This window comes from Carcharodon carcharias, chromosome 1, assembly GCF_017639515.1.
Source record: "Carcharodon carcharias isolate sCarCar2 chromosome 1, sCarCar2.pri, whole genome shotgun sequence".
Lineage (NCBI taxonomy): Eukaryota > Metazoa > Chordata > Chondrichthyes > Lamniformes > Lamnidae > Carcharodon > Carcharodon carcharias.
This window is the reverse complement of record NC_054467.1, coordinates 171074728-171097224: the sequence shown is the minus strand read 5'-3', so window position 1 is coordinate 171097224 and position 22497 is coordinate 171074728. Positions and strand designations below refer to the sequence as shown.

Here is a 22497-nt window from a genome sequence, read left to right as displayed (position 1 = left end):
TACCGTGCTGGCCAGCAATTTAATATGGTGCTCTGTTTACCAGCAATTAAAGATTTAACGTATTTGTCTTTGTTGATTGCAGCTTTTGGACTTTTTGGACTATCACCCATTCTCATTCATCTCGTTGATTCAGAGGTCATTGGAGTTTGCTGTTAGCTATGTATTTACGGATGCTGGTGAAGGCGTGGTGTTTGAGCGGTTCATTGTTCAATGCATGAACCTCATTAAAATGATTGTCAAAAATGATGCTTACAAACCAGCAAAGAACATCAAAGGTACAATTATTTTCATGTTATTTTATTTCCTCCCATCATTCCTTATCATCATTCTTGCCAAATAGATCATATCTCTGCTTAACTACGTTGTTTAAAATAATTTACAGGTGAATGCACAAGTTTGTTTTATGTTCGGTTTTGTTTTCTAGAATTTAACCAGTGATTTTTGTCAGTGTTAGGGAATTTGCTTACCAACCTATTTAAAGAAAGTTGATCCTGTCTAAAGTGTTGTCCGAAGCAATTGCAACATAAATCATAGTATTAATTTTAGAGGAAGATAGTTATTAAATAAAACTGATCATATTTTTGAGGTCAGATGTTTTATAGGCATCTAGGATAATATCCATATTCCATTTATTCTGAAAGAAATATTTCGAAGCCTTTCCTTTAAAGTGCACCAAGTTAATTTAAGTATATCAGTAATAAATTAATGATTCCATTTCATGTGCTGATTTTTCTTAATGCACTAAGATATTATACCAGTTCTAACAAATCACCCCTTATAGAGAAAAGTGCCTGAGATGGTTCAATCTTTCTTGACACTTAAAACTTTTCAGTTCTTGTAATTCTTTTTGCACCTTCTCCAGTGCATTTAAATCCTTTTTATAACATGAAGACCAGAAGTGGACACAGTACTAGACTCCTTTGCTCCTCTAACCTGTTTGGACACTTAATATTCAAGGTGTATGTGACTTAATTCTTCTTCCTACCAAAATGCACTACCTCACAGTTATTTATATTGAAGTTCATTTGCCAATTAAAAACCCATTTTGCAAGTTTATTAATGTTTACTTGTATTTTGTCACTTTCTTCCTATGTATTATCTACATCCCCCAATATAGTCTCGTTTGCAAGTTTAGAAGTTGCACTCCTATGTCCAGTTCTTTCGTGTAAAGTGAACAATAACAATTCCAGCACTGATCCCTGTAAAAAAAAACTTCCCACCTTTTGCCAGTTTGACTAGCTACCCTAACTCTTTTTTTGTGTTTCATAGCCAGCTTGCTACTTTCCTCAGACTCCACATACTGTGACCTTAGGTATTACATAGGAAACTCATGACTATCAAAGGTCTTTTGTAAATGCAAATATATTACATCCGTGGCATTACACTTGTCTGTTACCCCAAAGCATTCAATAAAATTGGTCAAGCGTGATCACTTTTGAATTCCATACTGAATACACTTTTTAATATTTTCAACTTTCAGGTATTTTTCTATTGCATCTTTGAGTAATAATTCCATTATCCTTCCTGCAGTTACATCTAGCTAACTGGTTTATAGTTTCCTCAACTTGTTCTATCTCCCTTTCTAAATATAGGAATAACTTTAGCTGCTTTTCAGTGCTCTAGTACTATTGTCTTTTATGATGAATTGTTGCATCTATGTTGTATTGTCTCTGCCATCTCTGAAAAAGCTATAAGAAACAGTGCATCTTGGAAAGTGGTTGTTTTGTTTAACCCGAGGTAAATCATAAAGGATTAAGAATGCAAACAATATTCAGTCTCTTCTGATTCAATGCATGATACAGTTAAGAGAAACATAATATTATGGAAAATAAAATAATCCATCTAAATTTTGCAAGGAGTGTAGTTTCAGTGAGAAAATAATGAGGATTGATTTGTGAAATGTAGATGTGAATGGTGGGAGGGCAATAAAAAGGATGCAATTTAATTGAAGCATTCTGACAAAGTCTTTATTCTTGTGATTTATGAAAGTGAACAGAGACTCATGATAAAATTATAGCCTAATTCCTAAAGAATCTCAGTTTGTGTACAGAACCGCTTCATCAAAGAAAAACTTTTGTTTATTTAGCTCTTTTCATGACTATTAGCTGCCTTAAAGCATTTTATGGTCAATTAAGTACTTTTTTGAAGCATAGTCACTGTGTAATTTTGGAAACATGAGTCGATTTGCGCTCAGCAAACCCCCACAAACAACAATGTGATAATGACCAGATAATCTGTTTTTTTTGTCGTGTTGATTGAGGGTTAACTCTCCAGTATATCGGGGATAACTCGAGGCAGATGGGGTATTTGTTTAATGTCTCATTTGAAATACAGCATCTCTGATAGTTCAGCACTCCATCAGTACTGCACTGGAATGTCATCCATGATTTTTGTGCTCCAGCCGTGGAGTGGAAATTGAACCTGGCATCTATGATTTGGAAGCCAGAGTGCGACCAACTGAGCCACGGCTGGCATATCAGACCTATGCTGTAATATGAAAACCACTGACAACTACTTGTTTCTTGTTGAGTAATATTATTTATTTTTGTTGAATGTTATACATAATGTGGATTTACTACTTGCAAAATAATATAGTGGTGTGAAATTATCTTGATTGAAAACAGGATACATTTGGATCTCCTATGTTCGATTGCATTGTGGTTTGATGCTGAATATATATTTAACACTTTTCTGATTCAGTCATTTTGTATTACGTTTTGCACATGAAGTTCATATCTTGGGAGCGACTTACTTTCATAAAAATAAACACACAGACCAAATTAAGGCAGAGACCAAGAGGATATTGTAACCTTGGCCATTTGGGAAACTAACATCATTAAACTTTGGCTGGCAAAAATAAACCTTGCATAACTGCAAGGAGCTCATGGATGACTTTGCTATTGAAAGTTGAGAAAATTACACATGACACCTGTGTTTTTATTCTATTCATTGATGGGATCTTGGTATCATGGACATAGCCAGAATTTATTGCTCTTCACTAATTGCCCTCAAGAACATGGTGATGAGTCACCTCTTTATCCACTGCAGTCCTTGTGGTGTAAGGTACTTCCATAGTGTTGTTAATTAGATAGTTCTAAGGATTTTAACTTATTGATGATAAAGGAACAGTGATATATTTCCAGGACTGGATGGTGGGCAACTTTGAGGGCAACTTGCAGGTGGGGGTTTCTTGTGAACCTGCTGCCTTCATCCTTCTAGGTGGTAGGGGTCATAGGTTTAGATGGTGCTGGCGAAGAAGCCTTGGCAAGTTGTTGCAGCACATCTTGTAGATAGAACACACTGTTACCATGATTTGTTGCTGATGGAGGGAATGAACACTTAAGGTGGTTGAATAGGGTGCCAATCAAATGAGATGCTTTGTCCTGGTTGACATCTAGATTCATGTGTTGTGAATATTACACATATCCAGGACAATGAGGAGTATTCCATCATAGTCCTGACTTATGCCTTGCAGATGGTCAACAGGTTTTGGGGAATCAAGAGGTGGTTACTAACTACAGAAATCCTAGCCTCTGACTTGCTCTTGTAGCCACAATATTTATATGGCTAGTCCAGTTCAGTTTCTGGTCAATAGTAATCCCCAGGATGTTGATAGTGGGGGATTCAGCGAAGATAATGCCATCATTATGATAATGCCAAGGGTATATGGTTAGATTCCCTGTTGCTGGAGATGGTTATTTGCTGGCACTTGTGTAGTGTGAATGTTACTGGTCCCTTTTCAATGAACGTTGTCCAGGTCTATGGACACACTGCTTCAGTATCTGAGGAGTCGTGAATGGCACTGAACATTGTGCAATCATCAGCAAACATCCCCAACTCTGACCTTATGATGGAGGGAAGGTCAATGATGAAGCAGCTGAAGATTGTTAGGCCCAGGACACAACCTGAGAAACTTATGCAGCAATGTCCTGGGACTGAGATGATTGGCCTCCAACAACCACAACCTTCTTCCTTTGTGATAGACATAACTCCAACCAGTGGAGAGTTTTTCCCCTGATTCACGTTTGTTACCAGTTGGTCAGATGCTGCCTCAATGTGAAGGACAGTCACTCTCACCTCAGCCCTTGACTTAAGCTCTTTTGTCCATGTTTGGATTGAGGATGTAATGAGGTCAGGAGGACTTTGGAAGGAAGAAATATTTAAACGGCGAGAGACTGCAGAACTCTACAGTACAGAGGGATCTGGGTGTCATGGTACATGAATCACAGTAAGTCAGTATGCAGCTACAGCGAGTGATTAGTTTTGAATCCCAGTTACCCAGGAGAATAAAGCCACAAGATTCCACAGTTTTAAACAAACAAAATAAACTTTACAATGCAAAGTCAGAAAAGTAAAACAATTTACAACACCTATCATATACCCTAACATTCAGAATGAACATGAAATAAATATGAATTAAAAGGCAAACTGTGGTCGAAGACAAACTATCCATTAAATTGCTAATGTGACCAAGACACATCACATGGATTTCTCATCAACTCACCCAGACATCCGTGACCTGTGCCAAAATTGGGAGAACTGTCCCAGACTAATCAAGCAAAAGGCTGACATAGCCTTACTCTCAGAATCATACCTGGAGCTCATGTCCCAGACTCCTCCATCACCATCTCTGGGCATGCCCTGTCCCACCAGCAGGACAGATCCAGCAGTGGAGGCGGCACAATGGTATACAGTCAGGAGTGAGTCGCCCTGGGAGTTCTCAACATTGACTCTGGATCCCATGAAGCCTCATGGCATCAGGTCAAACAGGGGCAAGGAAATCTCTGACTGATTACAACCTATCACCCTCACTCAGCTGATGAATCTGTACTCCTCCATGTTGAGCACCACTTGGAAGAAGCACTGAGGGTAGCAAAGGCATAGAATGCAAAATGTTTGGGGTCTTTCATGTCCATCACCAAGAGTGGTTTGGTAGCACCACTATTGACCGATCTGGCCAAGACCTAAAGGACATATCTACCAGACTGGGCCTGTTGCAGGTGGTGAATAAACCAACAAGAGGGAAAAATCCATTTGATTCACCCTCAACAATTTATGTGTAACATATATATCAGTCCATGACAATATTGACAGTAAGATGATTGGTAGGTGTGATTGCTGCACAGTGGAGACACCATTCTGTTTTCACACTGAGGATACCCTTCATTGTGTAATGTGTCATGAGAAATGGCATAGATTCAGAACACAAGGTCAGAAGAATTAAGAGCAGGAGTAGGCCATTTGGCCTCTCAAGCCTATTCTGCCATTCGATAAGACCATGGCTGATCTGTTCTCAATTCCACTTTCATGTCTGCCCCCAATACTCTGTGGTTGAACACACCATGCTGCCCATTAAATTGCTAATGTGACCAAGACAAATCACATGGATTTCTCAGCAATTCACCCATAGATTATTGACTTGTGCCAGTATTTCAGCACATAAGGCTAGATTCTACAAAAATAAAAAGAGGACAAAACTAAAGGCTCTGTATCTAAACGCACATCGTATTTGAAAGAAAACTAGTGCAATTAAAAATAAATATGATCCGATAGCCATTACGGAGACATGGCTACAGGATAACACAGATTGGGACCTGAATATAGAAGGGTACGTGACATTTAGCAAGGACAGGAAGCTAGAAAAATATGGAGGGGTGGCTCTGTTAATTAATGATGGTATTAGTACATTAGAGAGAGATGACCTAAGTTCAGGAAACCAGGATGTAGAAGTGGTTTGGGTTGAGATGAGGAGTGATGTAGGCAAGAAGTCACTTGTGGGAGTGGTGTACAGGCCCCCTAATTGTGACTACACAATAGGACAGCGTATAAAAAAAAGAGATAATGAGAACTCTCCAGAAAGATACAGCAATAATCATGGATTTTAAACTAAATATAAACAGAAAAAATCAGATCGGCAAAGGTAACATAGAATGTTTTCGAGAGAGTTTCTTAGGACAGCACATTCTGGATCCAACCAGAGAGCAGGCTATACTGGACCTTGTTTTGTGCAACGAGATAGGATTAATTGATAGCCTCATAGTGAAGACAGCCCTAGGTAGTTGGGATCATGATTTGAGTTTTACATTCATTTTGAGGGAGAAACTAGTATTTTAAACTTAAATAAGGGCAATTATGAGGGCATGAAAGTGGAGCTAGCTAAAGTGAACTGGCAAATGATGTTAAGGGATAGGTCAATAGAGGTTCAGTGGCAGACATTTAAAGAGATATTTCAGAATAGATACATTCCAAGGGGAGGGCCCATCATCTGTGGTTAACTAAAAAAGTTAAAGACAGTATCAAACTTAAAGAAAAAGCATGGCAATTACGCAAAAATGGATGGCAGCTCAAAAGATTGGAAAGAAGATAAAGAACGGCAAAGGATGACAAAAATATTAATGAGGGAAAAATTAGAGTATGAGAGAAAGTGAGCTAGTAATATAAAGATGGATAGTAAGAGTTTCTATAGAAAAATAAATAAGAACCAACAAAGTGTGCATTGGCCCTATAGAAAGTACGTCTGGGGAATTGATTATGGAAAGTAGGGAGATGGCAGATGAATTAAACAGGTATTTTGCTTCAGGCTTCACTATAGAAGACACATGTAACATCCCGGAAATAGCTGTAAATCAGGAAATGGAAGGGAGGGAGGAACTTGGGGAGAATTGCAATCACCAGGGAAGTTGTATGAAGCAAATTGTTGGAGCTGCAAGCTGACAAATCCACAGGCTCAGATGGACTTCACCCTAAGGTGTTGAAAGATGTGTCTAGTGAGATAGTTGATGCATCGGTTTTAATTTTCCAGAATTCCCCAGATTCGGGGAAGGTTAGATTGGAAAATAGCAAATGTAACTCCTTTATTCAAAAAGGGAAGGAGACAACAAGCAGGAAACTACAGGCCAGTTAGCCTAATACCTGTCGTAGGAGAAATGTTAGAAACTATGATTAAAGATGTTATAGCAGGGCACTTAATAATTCAAGGCAATCAGGCAGAGTCAGCATGGTTTGTAAAATGGAAATCATGCGTAACCAATTTATTGGAGTTCTTTGAAGGAGTGCGATTGAGAAACAGTTATGTAGGCAGATTTTGGAAAGATATAAAAGCAATAGGGTTGTTGTGGTGATTTTACCTTTCCCTATATTGACTGTGAATCACTTAGTGCTAGGGGTTTGGATGATGCAGAATTTATAAGGTGCATCCAGGAGGGCTTCCTGAGACAATATGTAGATAGTCCAACTCGGGAAGGGGCAATACTGGACCTGGTATTAGGGAATGAACCTGGCCAGGTGGTCGAAGTTTCAGTAGGGGAGCATTTTGGGAAAAGTGACCATAATTCAGTAAGTTTCAAGGTACTGGTGGATAAGGATAGCAGGAGTCCTCGGGTTAAGGTGCTTAATTGGGAGAAGGCTAATTATAACAATATTAGGCAGGAACTGAGGAATCTAGACTGGAGGCGGATGTTTGAGGGCAAATCAACAACTGACGTGGGAGGCTTTCAAACGTCAGTTGATAAGAATTCAGGACTGGCGTGTTCCTGCCAGGATGAAGGATAAGTATGGCAAGTTTCAGGAACCTTGGATAACGAAGGATATTGTGAGATTAGTCAAAAAGAAAAGGGAAGCATTTTGTAAGTGCTAGAAGGCTGAGAACAGATGAAGCCCATGGAGAATATAAAGAAAGTAGGAAGAAACTTAAGCAAGGAGTCAGGAGGGCTAAAATGGGTCATGAAAAGTCATTGACAACCAGGATTAAGGAAAATCCCAAGGCCTTTTATACATATGTAAAAAGCAAGAGGGTAGCCAGGGACAGGGTAGGCCCACTCAGGGACAGAAGTGGGAATCTGTGTGTGGAGCCAGAAGAAATGGGAGAGATACTAAATGAGTCCTTCTCATCAGTATTCACCAAAGAGAAGGACTTAGCGGTCGATTTGTCTAGGGAAGAGTGTGTAGATAGCCTGGATCATGTTGAGATCAAAAAAGAGGAGGTGTTAGGCATCTTGAAGAATACAAAGGTGTATAAGTCACCAGGGCCAGATGGGATCTACTACAGAGTACTGAGAGAGGCAAGGGAGGAGATTGCTTGAGCCTTGATAGAAATCTTTGTATCCTCACTGGCTACATGTGAGGTCCCAGAGGACTGGAGAATGGCCAATGTTGTTCCATTGTTTAAGAAGGGTAGCAGGGATACTCCAGGAAATTACAGGCCGGTGAGCCTTACGTCAGTGGTAGGGAACTTATTGGAGAAGATTCTTCGTGACAGGATTTACTACCATTTTGAAGCAAATGGGCAAATTAGTGAGAGGCAGCATGGTTTTGTGAAGGGGAGGTTGTGTCTCACTAACTTGATCGCGTCTTTCGAGGAAGTGACAAAGATGATCGATGATGGAAGGGAAGTGGATGTTATCTATATGGATTTCAGTAAGACCTTTGACAAGGTCCCTCATGGCAGACTGGTACAGAAGATAAAGTTGCACAGGATCAGAGGTGAGCTGGCAAGATGGATACAGAATTGGCTTGGTCATAGAAGACAGAGGGTAGCAGTGGAAGGGTTTTTTTCTGAATGGCGAGCTGTGACTAGTGGAGTTCCGCAGGGATCAGTGCTGGGATCTTTGCTGTTTGTAGTATGCGTAAATGATTTGGAGGAAAATGTAACTGGGCTAATTAGTAAGTTTGCAGACGACACTAAGGTTGGAGGAGTTGCAGATAGTGAAGAGGATTGTCAAAGGATACAACGTGATATAGATCGGTTGGAGACTTGGGCGGAGAAATGGCAGATGGAGTTTAATCCGGACAAACGCGAGATAATGCATTTTGGAAGGTCTGATACAGGTAGGAATTATACAGTAAATGGCAGAACCCTTAAGTGCATTGACGGGCAGAGGGATCTGGGTGTGCACATCCACAGGTCACTGAAAGTGGCAATGCAGGTGGATAAGGTAGTCAGGAAGGCATATGGCATGCTTGCCTTCATTGGCAGGGGTATTGAGTATAAAAGCTGGAAAGTCATGCTGCAGCTGTATAGAAACTTGGTTAGGCCACACTTGGAATATTGCGTGCAATTCTGGCCGTCACATTACCAGAAGGATATGGAGGCATTGGAGAGGGTGCAGAGGAGGATTACCAGGACGCTGCCTGGCCTGGAGGTTATTAGCTATGAGGAGAGGTTGGAGAAACTCGGATTGTTCTCACTACAGCGACGGAGATTGAGGGGCTACTTGATAGAAGTTTACAAAATTATGAGTGGCATGGACAGAGTAGATAGTCAGTAGCTTTTTCCCAGGGTGGAAGAGTCAGTTACTGGGGACATAGATTTAATGTGAGAGGAGAAAACTTTAGAGGAGATGTGTGGGCAAGTATTTTACGCAGAGGTAGTGAGTTTCTGGAATTCACTGCCAGAGGAGGTGGTGGAAGCAGGTCCGATAGTGGTGTTTATTTAAGAGGCAGCTTGACAAATACATGAATAGGATGGGAATAGAGGGATACAGACCCTGGAAGTGCAAGATGTTTTAGTTTGACAGGCAGTATGATTGGCGCAGGCTTGGAGGGCCGAAGAGCCTGTTCCTGTGCTGTATTTTTCTTTGTTCTTTGTTCTTTTGTTTTGAGTCACATGTGCTGTTGATAAAGGGGAACAAGTAGATGTACAGCACTTAGCTTTCCAGAAGGTATTTGAGAAAGCGCCACATCAAAGACTATTGTGGAAAATGAAAGCTCATGGTGTAGGGGGTACCATATTGGCATGGAGTCATAGAGGTCTACAGCACAGAAAAAGGCCCTTCGGCCCAACGAGTCTATGCTGGTCAAACAAGTACCTGACTATTCAAATCCCATTTTCCAGCACCTGGCCCATAGCCATAGAAGATTGACTAGCTAACAGGAAGCACAGATTTGGCGTAAATGGGTCTTTTTCTGGTTGGCAGGATGTGACAAGTGATGGGTTCAGTGCCTGGGCCTCAACTTTTTACAATTTATATAAATGACTTGTATGAAGGGACCGAAGGAATGGTTGCTAAATTTGCTGACGACACAAAGATAGGTAGGAAAGTAAATTGTGAAGAGGACGTAAGGAGGCTACAAAGTGGCATAGATAGTTTAAGTGAGTGGACAAAGATCTGGCAAATGGACTATAATTTGATGTCAGGAAGATATAATAATTCTCAATGTTATTGGCATTTATTGTAAAATAGTGGTATCTATGTCTATATACATATATATATGTATATTGTGTTTGTGAGAGAGCCTTAATTGGATTAAAAGAAGCTGATCTGAAGGCTTTGATGTGGTAGATGATGAGCTAGGTTTGAAATGTTAAGTAGGTAAACATGTCAAAGGAACATTTGCATTTTTAAATAAACCAGACTAGATTGTTTTCAAAAGAGGAGATGAAATGTGTCACCGAGCAAGGTGAAGTTCAGAAATAGTGTGTTTATTTTTCCCAAAGGTTACTGGTAAAGCTTAGAAATGTGAGAGATTTTTATTATTAGAAAGGTAAAGTCAAAAGACAAATTGAAACAATATTCAAAGGGGAAAATATGTATTAGGGAGCGAGGCTGTGTGTAAGGGTAGGCATTTTAAGACCTAACATGTATGAAAAACCTTCACCATCTATGCCTCAAGCTGCTGCCTTCAAAGAACGAAAGTTAGGAAAACTGACTTTGAATTAGACTGTTTAGGGTATTGTGTGTCAACTTGCCTGGGCCTTTTAAAATCTGTGTGTCTTTCTGTTGCCTTAACGAAAGTGTAACTGGGAAGTAAATTCATTAGGGGATTTATAAGTTATGATAGTAATTTGTAGACGTATGTGTTTGCTTAATCATTTTTCTTGTGAATAGATGTTTAATCTAGTTTTGTGAAAACCTATAAGAAATAGTGGTCATGTTTTTAATTTTTTAAAAATTCATTCATGGGATGTGGGCTTCGTTGGCTAGGCCAGCATTTATTGCCCATCCCTAGTTGCCCTAGAGAGGGTGGTAGTGAGCTGCCTTCTTGAACCGCTGCAGTAGGTGCACCCACAAGTGCTGTTAGGAAGGGAGTTCCAGGATTTTGACCCAGCAACAGTGAAGGAGCTGCGATATATTTCCAAGTCAGGATGGTGAGTGACTTTGAGGGGAGCTTCAGATGGTGGTATTCCCATCTATCTGCTACCCTTGTCCTTCTAAATGGCAGTGGCAGTGGGTTTGGAATGTGTTGTCGAAGGAGCCTTGTTGAACGTCTGCAATGCAACTTGCCGCTACGGTGCATCGGTGGAGGAGGGAGTGAACGTTTGTGGATATTGTGCCAATCGAGCAAGCTGCTTTGTCCTGGATATTGTCAAGCTTCTTGTGTTGTGGGAGCTGCATTCATCCAGGCAAGAGGGAAGTATTCCATCACTCTCCTGACTTGTGCTTGTAAATGGTGGACAGGCTTTGGGAAGTCACTAGGGGGGTTGCTTGACGCACGATTCCTAGCCTCTGACCTGCTCTTTTAGCCACAGTATTTATTTGGCTCGCCCAATTCAGTTTCTAGTCAATAATAACCCCCCAGGATGTTGATAGTGAGGGATTCATTGGTGGTAATACCACTGAAAACCAAGGGGCGTTGGTTGGATTCTCTCTTGTCAGAGCTGGTCATTGTTTGACACTTGTGTGGCACGAATATTACTTGCCACTTCTCAGCCCAAGCCTGGATATTGTCCAGGACTTGCTGCATTTAGATATGGACTGCTTCAGCTTCTGAGGAATCGCGAATGGCGCTGAAGATTGCGCAATCATCAGCGGACATCCCCACTTCTGACCTTTGATGGAAAGAAGGTCATTGATGAGGCAGCTGAAGATGGTTGGGCCTAGGACACTACCTTGAGGAACTCCTGTGGTGAAGTCCTGGAGCTGAGCTGACTGACCTCCAACAACCATAACCACCTTTCTTTGTGCTAGGTATGACTCCACGCAGTGGAGAGTTTTCTCTCTGATTCCCATTGACTCCAGTTTTGCTAGGGCTCCTTGATGCCACACTTGGTCAAATGCAGCCTCGATGTCAAGGGCACTCACTCCACCTCGGGAGTTCAGCTCTTTTGTCCATGTTTGAACCGAGACTCTAATGAGTTCTGGAGCGGAGTGGCCCTGGCGGAACCCAAATTAGGCTTCAGTGAGCAGGATGTTGCTTGATAACATTGTTGATGACTCCTTCCATTACTTTACTGTTGATGGAGAGTAGACTGATGGGGCGGTAATTGGCTGGTTTAGATTTGTACTGCTTTTTGTGTACAGGCAATTTTCCGCATAGCCAGGTAGAGGCCAGTGTTGTAGCTGTACTGGAACAGCTTGGCTCAGGGTGCAGCAGGTTCTGGAGCACAAGTCTTCAGTACTATTGTTGGAATATTTTCAGAGCCATCAGACGTTTTTTAATATCAAGTGGAGTGAATCAAATTTGCTGAACACTGGCATGTGTGATACTGAGGATCTCCGAAGGAGGCTGAGATGGACCATCCACTCGGCACTTCTGGCTGAAGATTGTAGCAAATGCTTTTGTACTGATGTGCTGGGCTCCTCCATCATTGAGTATGGGATATTTGTGGATCCTCCTCCTCCAGTGAGTTGTTTAATTGTCTACCACCATTCACAACTGGATGTGGCAGGACTGCAGAGCATGCATCTGATCTGTTGGTTGTGGGATCTCTTAACCCTGTCTATCACTTGTTGCTTATGCTGTTTGGCATGCAAGTAGTCCTATGTTATAGCTTCACCAGGTTGACACTTCATTTTTAGGTATGCCTGGTACTGCTCCTGGCATGTCCTCCTGTACTCTTCATTGAACCAAAGTTGATCCCCTGGCTTAATGGTAATGGTAGAGTGGGGGATATGCCTAGCCATGAGGTTACAGATTGTGTTTGAGTACAATTCTGCTGCTGCTGATGGCGATAGCAGTGATGCCCAGTCTTGGGTTGCTCAATCTGTTCGAAATCTATTCCATTTAGCATGGAGGCAGTGCCACACAACCAGATGGAGGGTATCCTGAATGTGAAGGTGGGATTTCATCTCCATATGACAATAAGGTGGTTACTCCTACTGGTACTGTCATGGACAGATGCATCTGCGGCAGGCAGGCTGGTGAGGATGAAATCAAGCATGATTTTCTTTCTTATTGGTTCCCTCACCACCTGCAGCAGACCCAGCCTAGCAGCTATGTCATTTAGGACTCGGCCAGCTCAGTCAGTAGTGGTGCTACCGAGCCACATTTGGAGATGGTCATTGAAGCCTCCCATCCAGAGTACATTCTGCGCCGTTGCCGTGCTCAGTGCTTCCTCCAAGTGGTGTTCAACATGGAGCAGCACTGATTCATCAGCTGAGGGAGGGCGGTACGTAGTAATCAGTAGGAAGTTTCCTTGCCCATGTTTGAGCTGATGCCATGAGACTTCATGGGGTCCGCAGTTAACTTTGAGGACTCCCAGGACAACTCCCTCCTGACTGTATACCACTGTGCCGCTACCTCTGCTGGGTCTGTCTTGCAAGTGGGGCAGGAGATGGTGGTGTCCGGGACATTTCCTGTAAGATGTGATTCCGTAGGGATGACTATGTCATGCTGTTGCTTAACTAATCTGTGAAACAGCTCTCCCAATTTTGGCTCTGGCCCCCAGATGTCAGTAAGGAGGACTTAGCAGGGTTGACAGGGCTGCGGTTGCCTTGGTCGGTCGATGCCGGGTAGCCCGCCTGGTTTCATTCCATTTTTGTGGCTTTGTAGCGGTTTGATGCAACTGAGTGGCTTGCTAGGCCATTTCAGAGGGTATTCAAGAGTCACTCACATTGCTGTGGGCCTGGAGGCACATGTAGGCCAGGCCAGGTAATGAAGACAGATTTCCTTCCCTAAAGGGCATTAGTAAACTATACTTTACAAAAATCGACAATGCTTTCCTGGTCATCATTTAATTCCAGATTTTTATTGAATTCAAATTTCACCATCTGCCATGGTGGCATCCGAACATGGGTTGCCAGAGCAATACCCTGGATTACTAGTCCAGTGACAATATGACTACGCTATCGTCTCCTCCTATTACTACTTAATTCAAGGCATGCCTCTTGAAATTAATACAAATTGCAAAACATATTGTGACAGTTGTTTCAAGTTTCCCTTTGGGATTTGAATAACTCAGCATTTACCATCAACTGTGCCATAAAAGTGGGCAAATGTGAAATCATTCATTTTGGCAGGAAGAATAAAAAAGAAACTTATTATCAAAATGTTGAGAAATTCCAGAGCTCTGAGATTCAGAGGGACCTGGGTGTCCTAGTGCATGAATCATAAATGTTAGTGTGCAGGTAGAGCAGGTAATTAGGAAAGCTAATAGAATGTTGTTATTTCTTGTGAGGGGAATTGATTACAAAAGTAGAAAGGTTATGCTTCAGTTGTAAGGGCATTGGTGAGACCACATCTGGAGTATTATGTACAGTACTTGTCTCATTTAAAGATGTAAATGTGTTAGAAACAGTTCAGAGAAGGCTTACTGGCAGATTTCCTTCCCGAGAGGACATGAGTGAACAAGGTTGGTTTTTACAACAATTATTGATGGCCTATCATGGTCACGATTTACTGAGACTAGCTTTATATATTCCAGATTTTTATTAATTGTATTTAAATTCCATCAGCTGCCATGGTGGGCTTTGAACCATGTGCCCTGAACATTAGCGTAAGCATCTGGATTGCTAGCCCAATGATATTACCACTATGCCACCTACCCCTCAAACAGACTAAACATTTGTTTCTTTTATTTTTGAAGGCTTGTTCGCCAGGATCATTTTTTCATTTTAGGACCCATTTGAAAGTTTTATTCTCTGCTGTCTTTACCTTAGTTTGCAAATTCCTTTTCCCCACTCCTGTTTTCCTTTTACATCTGCCATTGTATTTTTCTGAAGATCCTTTTTTTCTCCAATTACTCATAAACCAAAATTTAAGTTTCCCACTACGTGTGTACTCCTCATTTCGTCAATCCCTTAAAAATATGCACTATCACATTCACATTACTTCATTTAGCCTCCCTATTACTCAATGTTTCCTTCCCTTCAGTCTTGTGTTTCAATTCCCAACTACTGTTCAAAAATCCTCTATTTTCTTAACAATATTAATTTACTTGCTCCCAAGCTTGTCTCAAAAATAAATCTTCTTACACGAGATACTTCACTATGTCCCAGAATATATTCACTTATTTGGAAAATCCTCTTCATCAGATCCATTTGTTGTAGGCAAACCGGGTATTTGCAGTGGGTTAATTGAGGCTGTGGGTATGAAGACCAAAGATGTTAAAATAATTTCTGATACTGTAGGACTCTTATGGGAAAAATGTTCTGTAGCCTGTTACCTTCTTCAGTGTGCATTTGCTTTCAAAGCAATTATTTAAATTGTCAGGATAATCTTTAGTACCTAAATGTGGAGAAGTGTTCTATGACCATGGCTGTGCCCGGCTGTATTTCATAGTCTGGACAGTTAGAAAGATTACTTTATCTTAAATGTAAAACTGATTTCTGTGTTTACACTTTTATCATTAATAATCAGATAAGCAATTGATAAATGGCAGCTGGAGAAGAGGGTGCATCACTCCTCGAGGGTTTCTGTGGATGAGTGGTGACACTCACAATCTAAAGAATTATTCTATTTAGACAATTTCTTTCAGCTGAGGCATGCCTTGTCCATTGAGGTCCAATAAACACATCAGTTTTTCCTCTTAATTCTTCAACCAAAGCAGTGGGCAACTAACTTGCTTCCATTTCTCTAAGCTTTTCATTAAGTTTGTTAAAATGTTGCAGATTGTGTGCCTTCAGATTTTATCTCAGCTCTGTTGAAGTACCTTTGATTTAAGTAAAACCAAAAACTGGCTGTGAATCTGGGCACAATGTATCATATTGTTGAGAACATTGACGAAATAGAAAATCATTTGTAGCTATAAGATTTTGTAACTGATCTGTCATTTTTTATTTCATTTTAGATAGCAAGCCTGAAACTTTGGAAGCACATAAGATAAAAATATATTTCTTCAACTATTCAACTTTAACTGAAATCTGTAGAAGATTGGTATCTCATTATTTCCTTCTGACTCCAGAGGAACTGTCTATGTGGGATGAAGATCCTGAGGGCTTTGGTGAGATTTTAATTGAAAAGAAAAGTTCTTTAATATATGTGCTTCAGTTATCTATAGTTCAGTCAAACTTTCTGCTTTTGCTAAGATAAGATTTTGCATCTCTTGTGTAGCACTGGTGATATGCCATTTTAAGTCACTGGTTTCATGATGCCTAAGTTATCCGGTGCTTTAACATAAATGTATATCTTGAAATTAAACTTATGATGGGTTCAATGCAATTAGCATAAAGTGCTCATTTATTCAAAATATGCTCTGATTAATCTTTGCAGCACATCAGCTGAAACATTGTATACAAAGAAGTTTATAGAGCAAATAATCTATATAATGCAATTTAAGAAGTTGCACTCAAACTAAATTTGAGATCTGGTGTGGCGTATGTATTTTCAAGCATTTCCCATTGGAGATTTGCTTTTTGGGTTTATGTCTTGCCATAATACCATATGTTGCTTTGAAGCTTTTTCAATTTGACTTGAGATGAGAAGCATGCATGCTACATAATGGTCCATAGCTTCCGAGGTGGGAGCAGGGGGCGAGGTGGGCGGTTCCCCAAAGATGCCCTGGGAGACCCCTGCCTGAAGTCCTCACGTAAGGTTTGTATGTCAATTGCCGGGAAGTTGAAACTTATGTTGTGCAATTGCCCTGCACTGGGAACCACCTGAAACTTTGATTTAAATCGCAAACTTCAGATGGTTCTGATTGTCTTACAGCAATTGTTACCCAGGAAAAGTTAATTAAAACCACTTGTAACTCCTGGGTAACTATAGTATTGACCCACCCTGACCTCCCATGGGACATCCTTGACTGCCCTTCCCCCACCTCCTGACTGTCTTCCCCAGCCCCCTGAATGCACTTCCCAACCCTGCCAACTGCATCCCACCCCAATGATCACCTGACCCACCCCCTCCCCACTGCACCCCTCCGAAACCACCTCTTACCTTCATCCCTTATACAATTATCCCTTCTCCCTGGCTTCTCAGTGTGGCTGGACCTTTAAACCTTCCTGCTTTACGGCAGCTAGTGCCGTAAAAAAGGGGGCATGGCTTCCTTACCTTTAACTCAGCTGCCCTCGACACAAGGCCTCAGGAACCCTTCTGCACTGCACCTTTCTCACCCAGTTTGAGTTGAAAGGTTAGCTGCATTTCAGGGTAAGTAACGAGGAGCAGAGTGGCAATCTGACTGAGATTTTCTTTTGTATATAAATTAAATCAATATCTAAATTACAGTGCCCACTTTTTTTATTTTTAAAGGCTTATAACCTTGGGTGTGCAATAATTTGCAAATATGAGGAAATAGAGAATAGGTTGTGATTTATCTCTGTTGCATTTTAGAACACAAGAACACAATGTTATGACCGATGCAGTTGATAAAGAGGAGTTATTTTAAGAATCCCAGAAGGAAACTTTAAGCAACTGTCATAACCTATAATTTTAAGGGTTACTAGAGTGAACTAAAAATCAGGCCATCCTAAACTGGGTATTGTGTAATGAGAAAGGAATAATTGGCAATCTAGTTGTGCGAGGCCCCTTGGGGGTGAGCAACCATAATATGATAGAATTCTTTATCAAGATGGAGAGTGATGTAGTTGGTTCTGAAACTAGGGTCCTGAACCTTAATAAATGAAACTACGATGGTATGAGACGCGAGTTGGCTATGATGGATTGGAAAATGTTACTTAAAGGGATGACAGTGGATAGGCAATGGCAAACGTTCAAAGAGTGCATGGGTGAACTGCAATAATTGTTTATCCCTGTCTGGCACAAAAGTAAAACAGGAAAAGTGGCCAAACCATAGCTTACAAGGGAAATTAGAGATAATATTAGATCCTAGGAAGAAGCATACAAATTGGCTAAAAAAAACCAGACCAAAACAACAGGATTGGGAGCAGTTTAGAATTCAGCAAAGGAGGACCAAGGAACTGATTAAGAAGGGGAAAATAGAGTATGAGAGTAAGCTTGTGGGGAACATAAAAACTGACTGTAAAACTTTCTACAGGTACGTGAAGAGAAAAGGATTGGTGAAGACAAATGTAGGTCCCTATGATTTAGATGAAGGAATTAGATGTAATATCTCCAAATTTGCAAATGATACAAAGCTGAGTGGGAGGGTGAGCTGTGAGGAGAATGCAGAGATTCTTCAGTGTGATTTGGACAAGCTGAGTGAGTGGGCAAATGCATGGCAGATGCATTATAATGTGGATAAATGTGAGGTTATCCATTTCAGTGGCAAAAACAGGAAAGTAGATTATTATCTGAATGGCTATAAATTGAGAGAGGGGAATGCGCAACGAGACCTAGGTTTCCTGAGTTGCTGAAGGTAAGCAAGCAGGTGCAGCAGGCGGTAAAGAAGGCAAATGGTATGTTGGCCTTCTTGTGAGAAGATTCAAGTACAAGAGCAGGGATGCCTTGCTGCAATTATATAGGGCCTTGGTGAGACCACACCTGGAATATTGTGTGCAGTTTTGGTCTCCTTCTCTGAGGAAGGATGTTCTTGCTATAGAGGGAGTGCAGTGAAGCTTTACCAGGCTGATTCCTGGGATGGCAGGACTGACATATGAGGAGAGACTGAGTCGGTTAGGATTTTATTCACTGAAGTTCAGAAGAATGAGGGGGGATCTCATAGAAACCTATAAAATTCTAACAGGACTAGACGGGGTAGATGCAGGAAGGATGTTCCCGATGGTGGCGGAGTCCAGAACCAGGGGTCACAGTCTGAGGATATGGGGTAGTCCATTTAGGACTGAGGTGAGGAGAAATTTCTTCAACCAAAGAGTGGTGAGCCTGTGGAATTCACTACCACAGAAAGTAGTTGAGATCAAAACATTGTATGTTTTCAAGAAGGAGTTAGATATAGCTCTTGGGGCAAAAGGGTTCAAAGGATATGGGGAGAAAGCAGGAGCAGGCTGCTGAGTTGGATGATCAGCTATGATCATAATGAATGGTGGAGCGGGCTTGAAGGGCTGAATGGCTACTCCTCCTATTTTCTATGTTTATGTTTGAGATGTGACTCTAAATTCAGGAATCTGACCACCAGCTCTCGAGGCTTTAACTCAAACTAATTGAAACATTTTATTAATTTACAGGGGTTAAAATATATACACATGGCTACAAATGACCACTATCATAACTTTTAACAAATTCCCAAACTAATTTCCATTAAGGCAACAACAACCCACAGACTTAACCAAACACCAGGCAAAGCATTTTCACCTTACGAATGCAAAACCTGTGGAGCCCATTGGAGGCTTGCAGCTGCCTTTTGATCTCACGTTGCCTCTGCCCTGCACACCCGAAAATTGCTGAAGGCATACCTTCCACCACTGATTGAATTCAAACTCACATTGTCTCATCAGCCTCTTTGAACTTCACCTTTTAACAATGAAACCCCTTTCATAGTACCAGTTTTATTAGTAATATAAACATATGGCTTGGTATCTGCTAGATGGATGTCAAGTTTTCACCCACTTCTTGAATGCTCTATTCAAAAAATGCAAATGCACACAATCTCTTCCATATCAAAAATGGTACCCATCAAAGCACCCAGACTAGCTAGCTTTAACCCAATTAAGACACACCCATGGACTAAACCTCTATTTTAAAAGAAAAATATTTTCCAAAATATTATATGCATTAATAGCTTCGTGACAATAAGAAGTAGGAGCCAGAGCAGACCTTCTTATCAAGCATGCTCTGCCATTCAGATGGGTTTCAAATCCAATTTCCCACTCACTCCCTAAATGCCTGCGTCCCGGGAAATCAAAAATCTCTCCATCCCAGCCTTAAATGTATTCAATGATGGAGCATTCTCTGGGTTAGAGAATTGTGAAGGTTCACAGCCCTTTGAGTGAAGGAATTTCTCATCATCTCAGTTCTAAATGATTCGTCCCTTATCCCGAGACTGTACCCCTGTATTTTACACCCCTCAACCAGCAGAAACAACCTCTGTGTCTACCCTGTTAAGCTCCTTTGGAATTTTGTAGGTTTCATTAAGATTGCCCCTCATTCTGCTAAACTCTGGAGAATATAATCCCAAATCACTTAGCCCCTCATTACAGAATAACCCCCTCATTCAAGGGACCAATCTAGTGAACCTTTGCTGTACTGCCTCTGATGCAAGTATAGGAGACCACTGTATTCCAGATGGTGTCTCACCAAAATCTTGTATATTTACAGCAAGACTTTTCATTCTTGTACTCCAATCCTCTTGCAGTAAAGGCCAACATACCATTTTCCTTCCTAATCACTTGCTGCACCTGCATGCTAACTTGCTGCGTTCCTTGTACCAGCACACCCAAGTCTCTTTGATCATCAACACTTACAATGTTTCACACCTTTCAAAAATATTCTGTTTTCTACCCTTTTAACCAAAATGAATAATGTCACACTTGCATTAGACCATAAAATGTAGGAGCAGAAGTAGGCCATTCGGCCCATTGAGTCTGCTGCACCATTCAATGAGCTCATGGCTGACCTGAAAATCCTCAACTCCACTTTCCTGCCTTTTCTCCATAGCCCTTGATTGCCTTACTGATTAAAAATCTGTCTATCTCAACGTTGAACATACTTAACGACCCAGCCTCTACAGCCCTTTGTGGTTAGGAATTCCACAGATTTGCCACCCTCTGAGAGAAGAAATTCCCTCTTAAATGGGCGACCCCTTACCCTGAGATTATGCCCTCTGGTCCTAGACTCTCCCACAAGGGGCAACAGCCTCTCTGCATCCAACCTGTCAAGCCCCCTAAGAATCTTATATGTTTCAATAAGGTCACCTCTCATTCTTATAAACTCCAATGAGTACAGGCCCAACTTGCTCAACCTCTCCTCATAAGAAAAGACCTCCATACCCGGGATCAACCTAGTGAACCTTCTCTGGACTACCTCCAATGCCAGTATATCTTTCCTTAGATAAGGGGACCAGAACTGTTCACAGTATTCTGGGTGTGGTCTAACTGGTGCCTTTATAGTTTTAGCAAGACTTCAATATTTTTATACTCCATTCCCTTTGAAATAAAGGCCAACATTCTATTTGCCTTCCCTATTACCTGCTGAACTTGTAAGCTAACTTTTTGGAATTCATGCACGAGGACCCCCCCCAATCCCTTTGTGCCGCAGCTTTCTGCAGTCTCTCTATTTAAACAGCAATCAGTTCCTCTTCTTCCTGTCAAAGTGCATAACCTCACATTTCCCACATTATATCCCATTTGCCAGGTTTTTGCCCACTCACTTAACCTGTCTATATCCCTCTGTAGACTCTTTGTGTCATTCTCACCACTGGCTTTTCTACCTATTTTTGTGTCATCCGCAAACTTGGCGATAGCACATTCATTTCCCTCACTCACATCATTAATATATATTGTAAATAATTGTGGCCCCAGTACTGATCCCTATGGCATTCCACTCGTTAAAGGTTGCCATCCTGAAAATGTCCCCCTTATCCCAACTCTCTGTCTACTATTAGTTCGTCAATCCTCTATCCATGCTAATATATTGCCCCCAACACCATTGGCTCTTATCTTATTAAGTAGCCTTATGTGTGGTGCCTAATCGAATGCCATTTGGAAATCTAAATGTATGACCATCTTCTGGTTCCTCTTTATCTATCCTGCTTGTTACCTTCTCAAAGAACTCGAATGATTTCCCCTTTATGAAGTCATGCTGACTCTGCTTGGTTATATTATGCATTTCTAAATGCTCTTCCCTACATTATACTCCATCTGCTGTCTTGTTGCCCACTTGTCTGTATCGCTTTGCAGACCCTCTGTGACCTCCCTACAGCTAACTGTCCCACCTAGCTTGGTATTATCAGTAAACTTTGATACATTCTACCTCTTCATCTAAGTCATTAATATTGATGGTAAATAGCTGAAGCCCTAGCACTGATCCCTCCGGCATTCCACTATTCACTACCTACCAACTGGGAAAAGCCCCATTTATGCCCAATGTCTGCTTTCTATTCATCAATTAATCCTTTATCCATGCTAAAATGTCACCCCAATTCCATGAACCATGATTTTGTCTATAACCTTTTGTGTGGCACCTTATCAAATGCCTTTTGGAAATCCAGGCATGCTACATCTACTAGGTCCCCTTTATCTACCCTTGTAGCTACATCATCAAAAAACTCTTTGTCAAACAGGATTTCCCTTTAGTAAAGCCATATTGACTTGTTCAAATTATACTCTGCTTTTCTAAGTGCATTTTTAAGACTTCCTTAATAACAGTTTTCACCTTTTACCCAACAACTGATACTCTGCTAACTTGTCTGTAGTCACTGTTTTCTCTCACACTACTTTTCAAGAAAGGAGTGGAACATTTGCCAACTTCCAATCCAATGGAACCATTCCTGAATCTCAGGAGTTTTGGAAAATCATAGCCAGCACATCCACTAACTCTGCAGCCATC

General features: G+C 41.1%; 1 protein-coding gene across 5 annotated transcripts in view; it reads left to right on the top strand.

The window, feature by feature from the left end:
- ipo11 (importin 11) overlaps nucleotides 1-22497 on the top strand; it is a 699237-nt gene that overhangs the window by 228243 nt on the left and 448497 nt on the right. For all 5 annotated transcript variants that reach the window (XM_041187080.1, XM_041187063.1, XM_041187071.1 and 2 more), the window contains 2 exons: nucleotides 83-275; nucleotides 15947-16099. In XM_041187080.1, the coding sequence (XP_041043014.1) occupies nucleotides 83-275; nucleotides 15947-16099 (346 nt within the window). The remainder of the gene's footprint in view (nucleotides 1-82; nucleotides 276-15946; nucleotides 16100-22497) is intronic.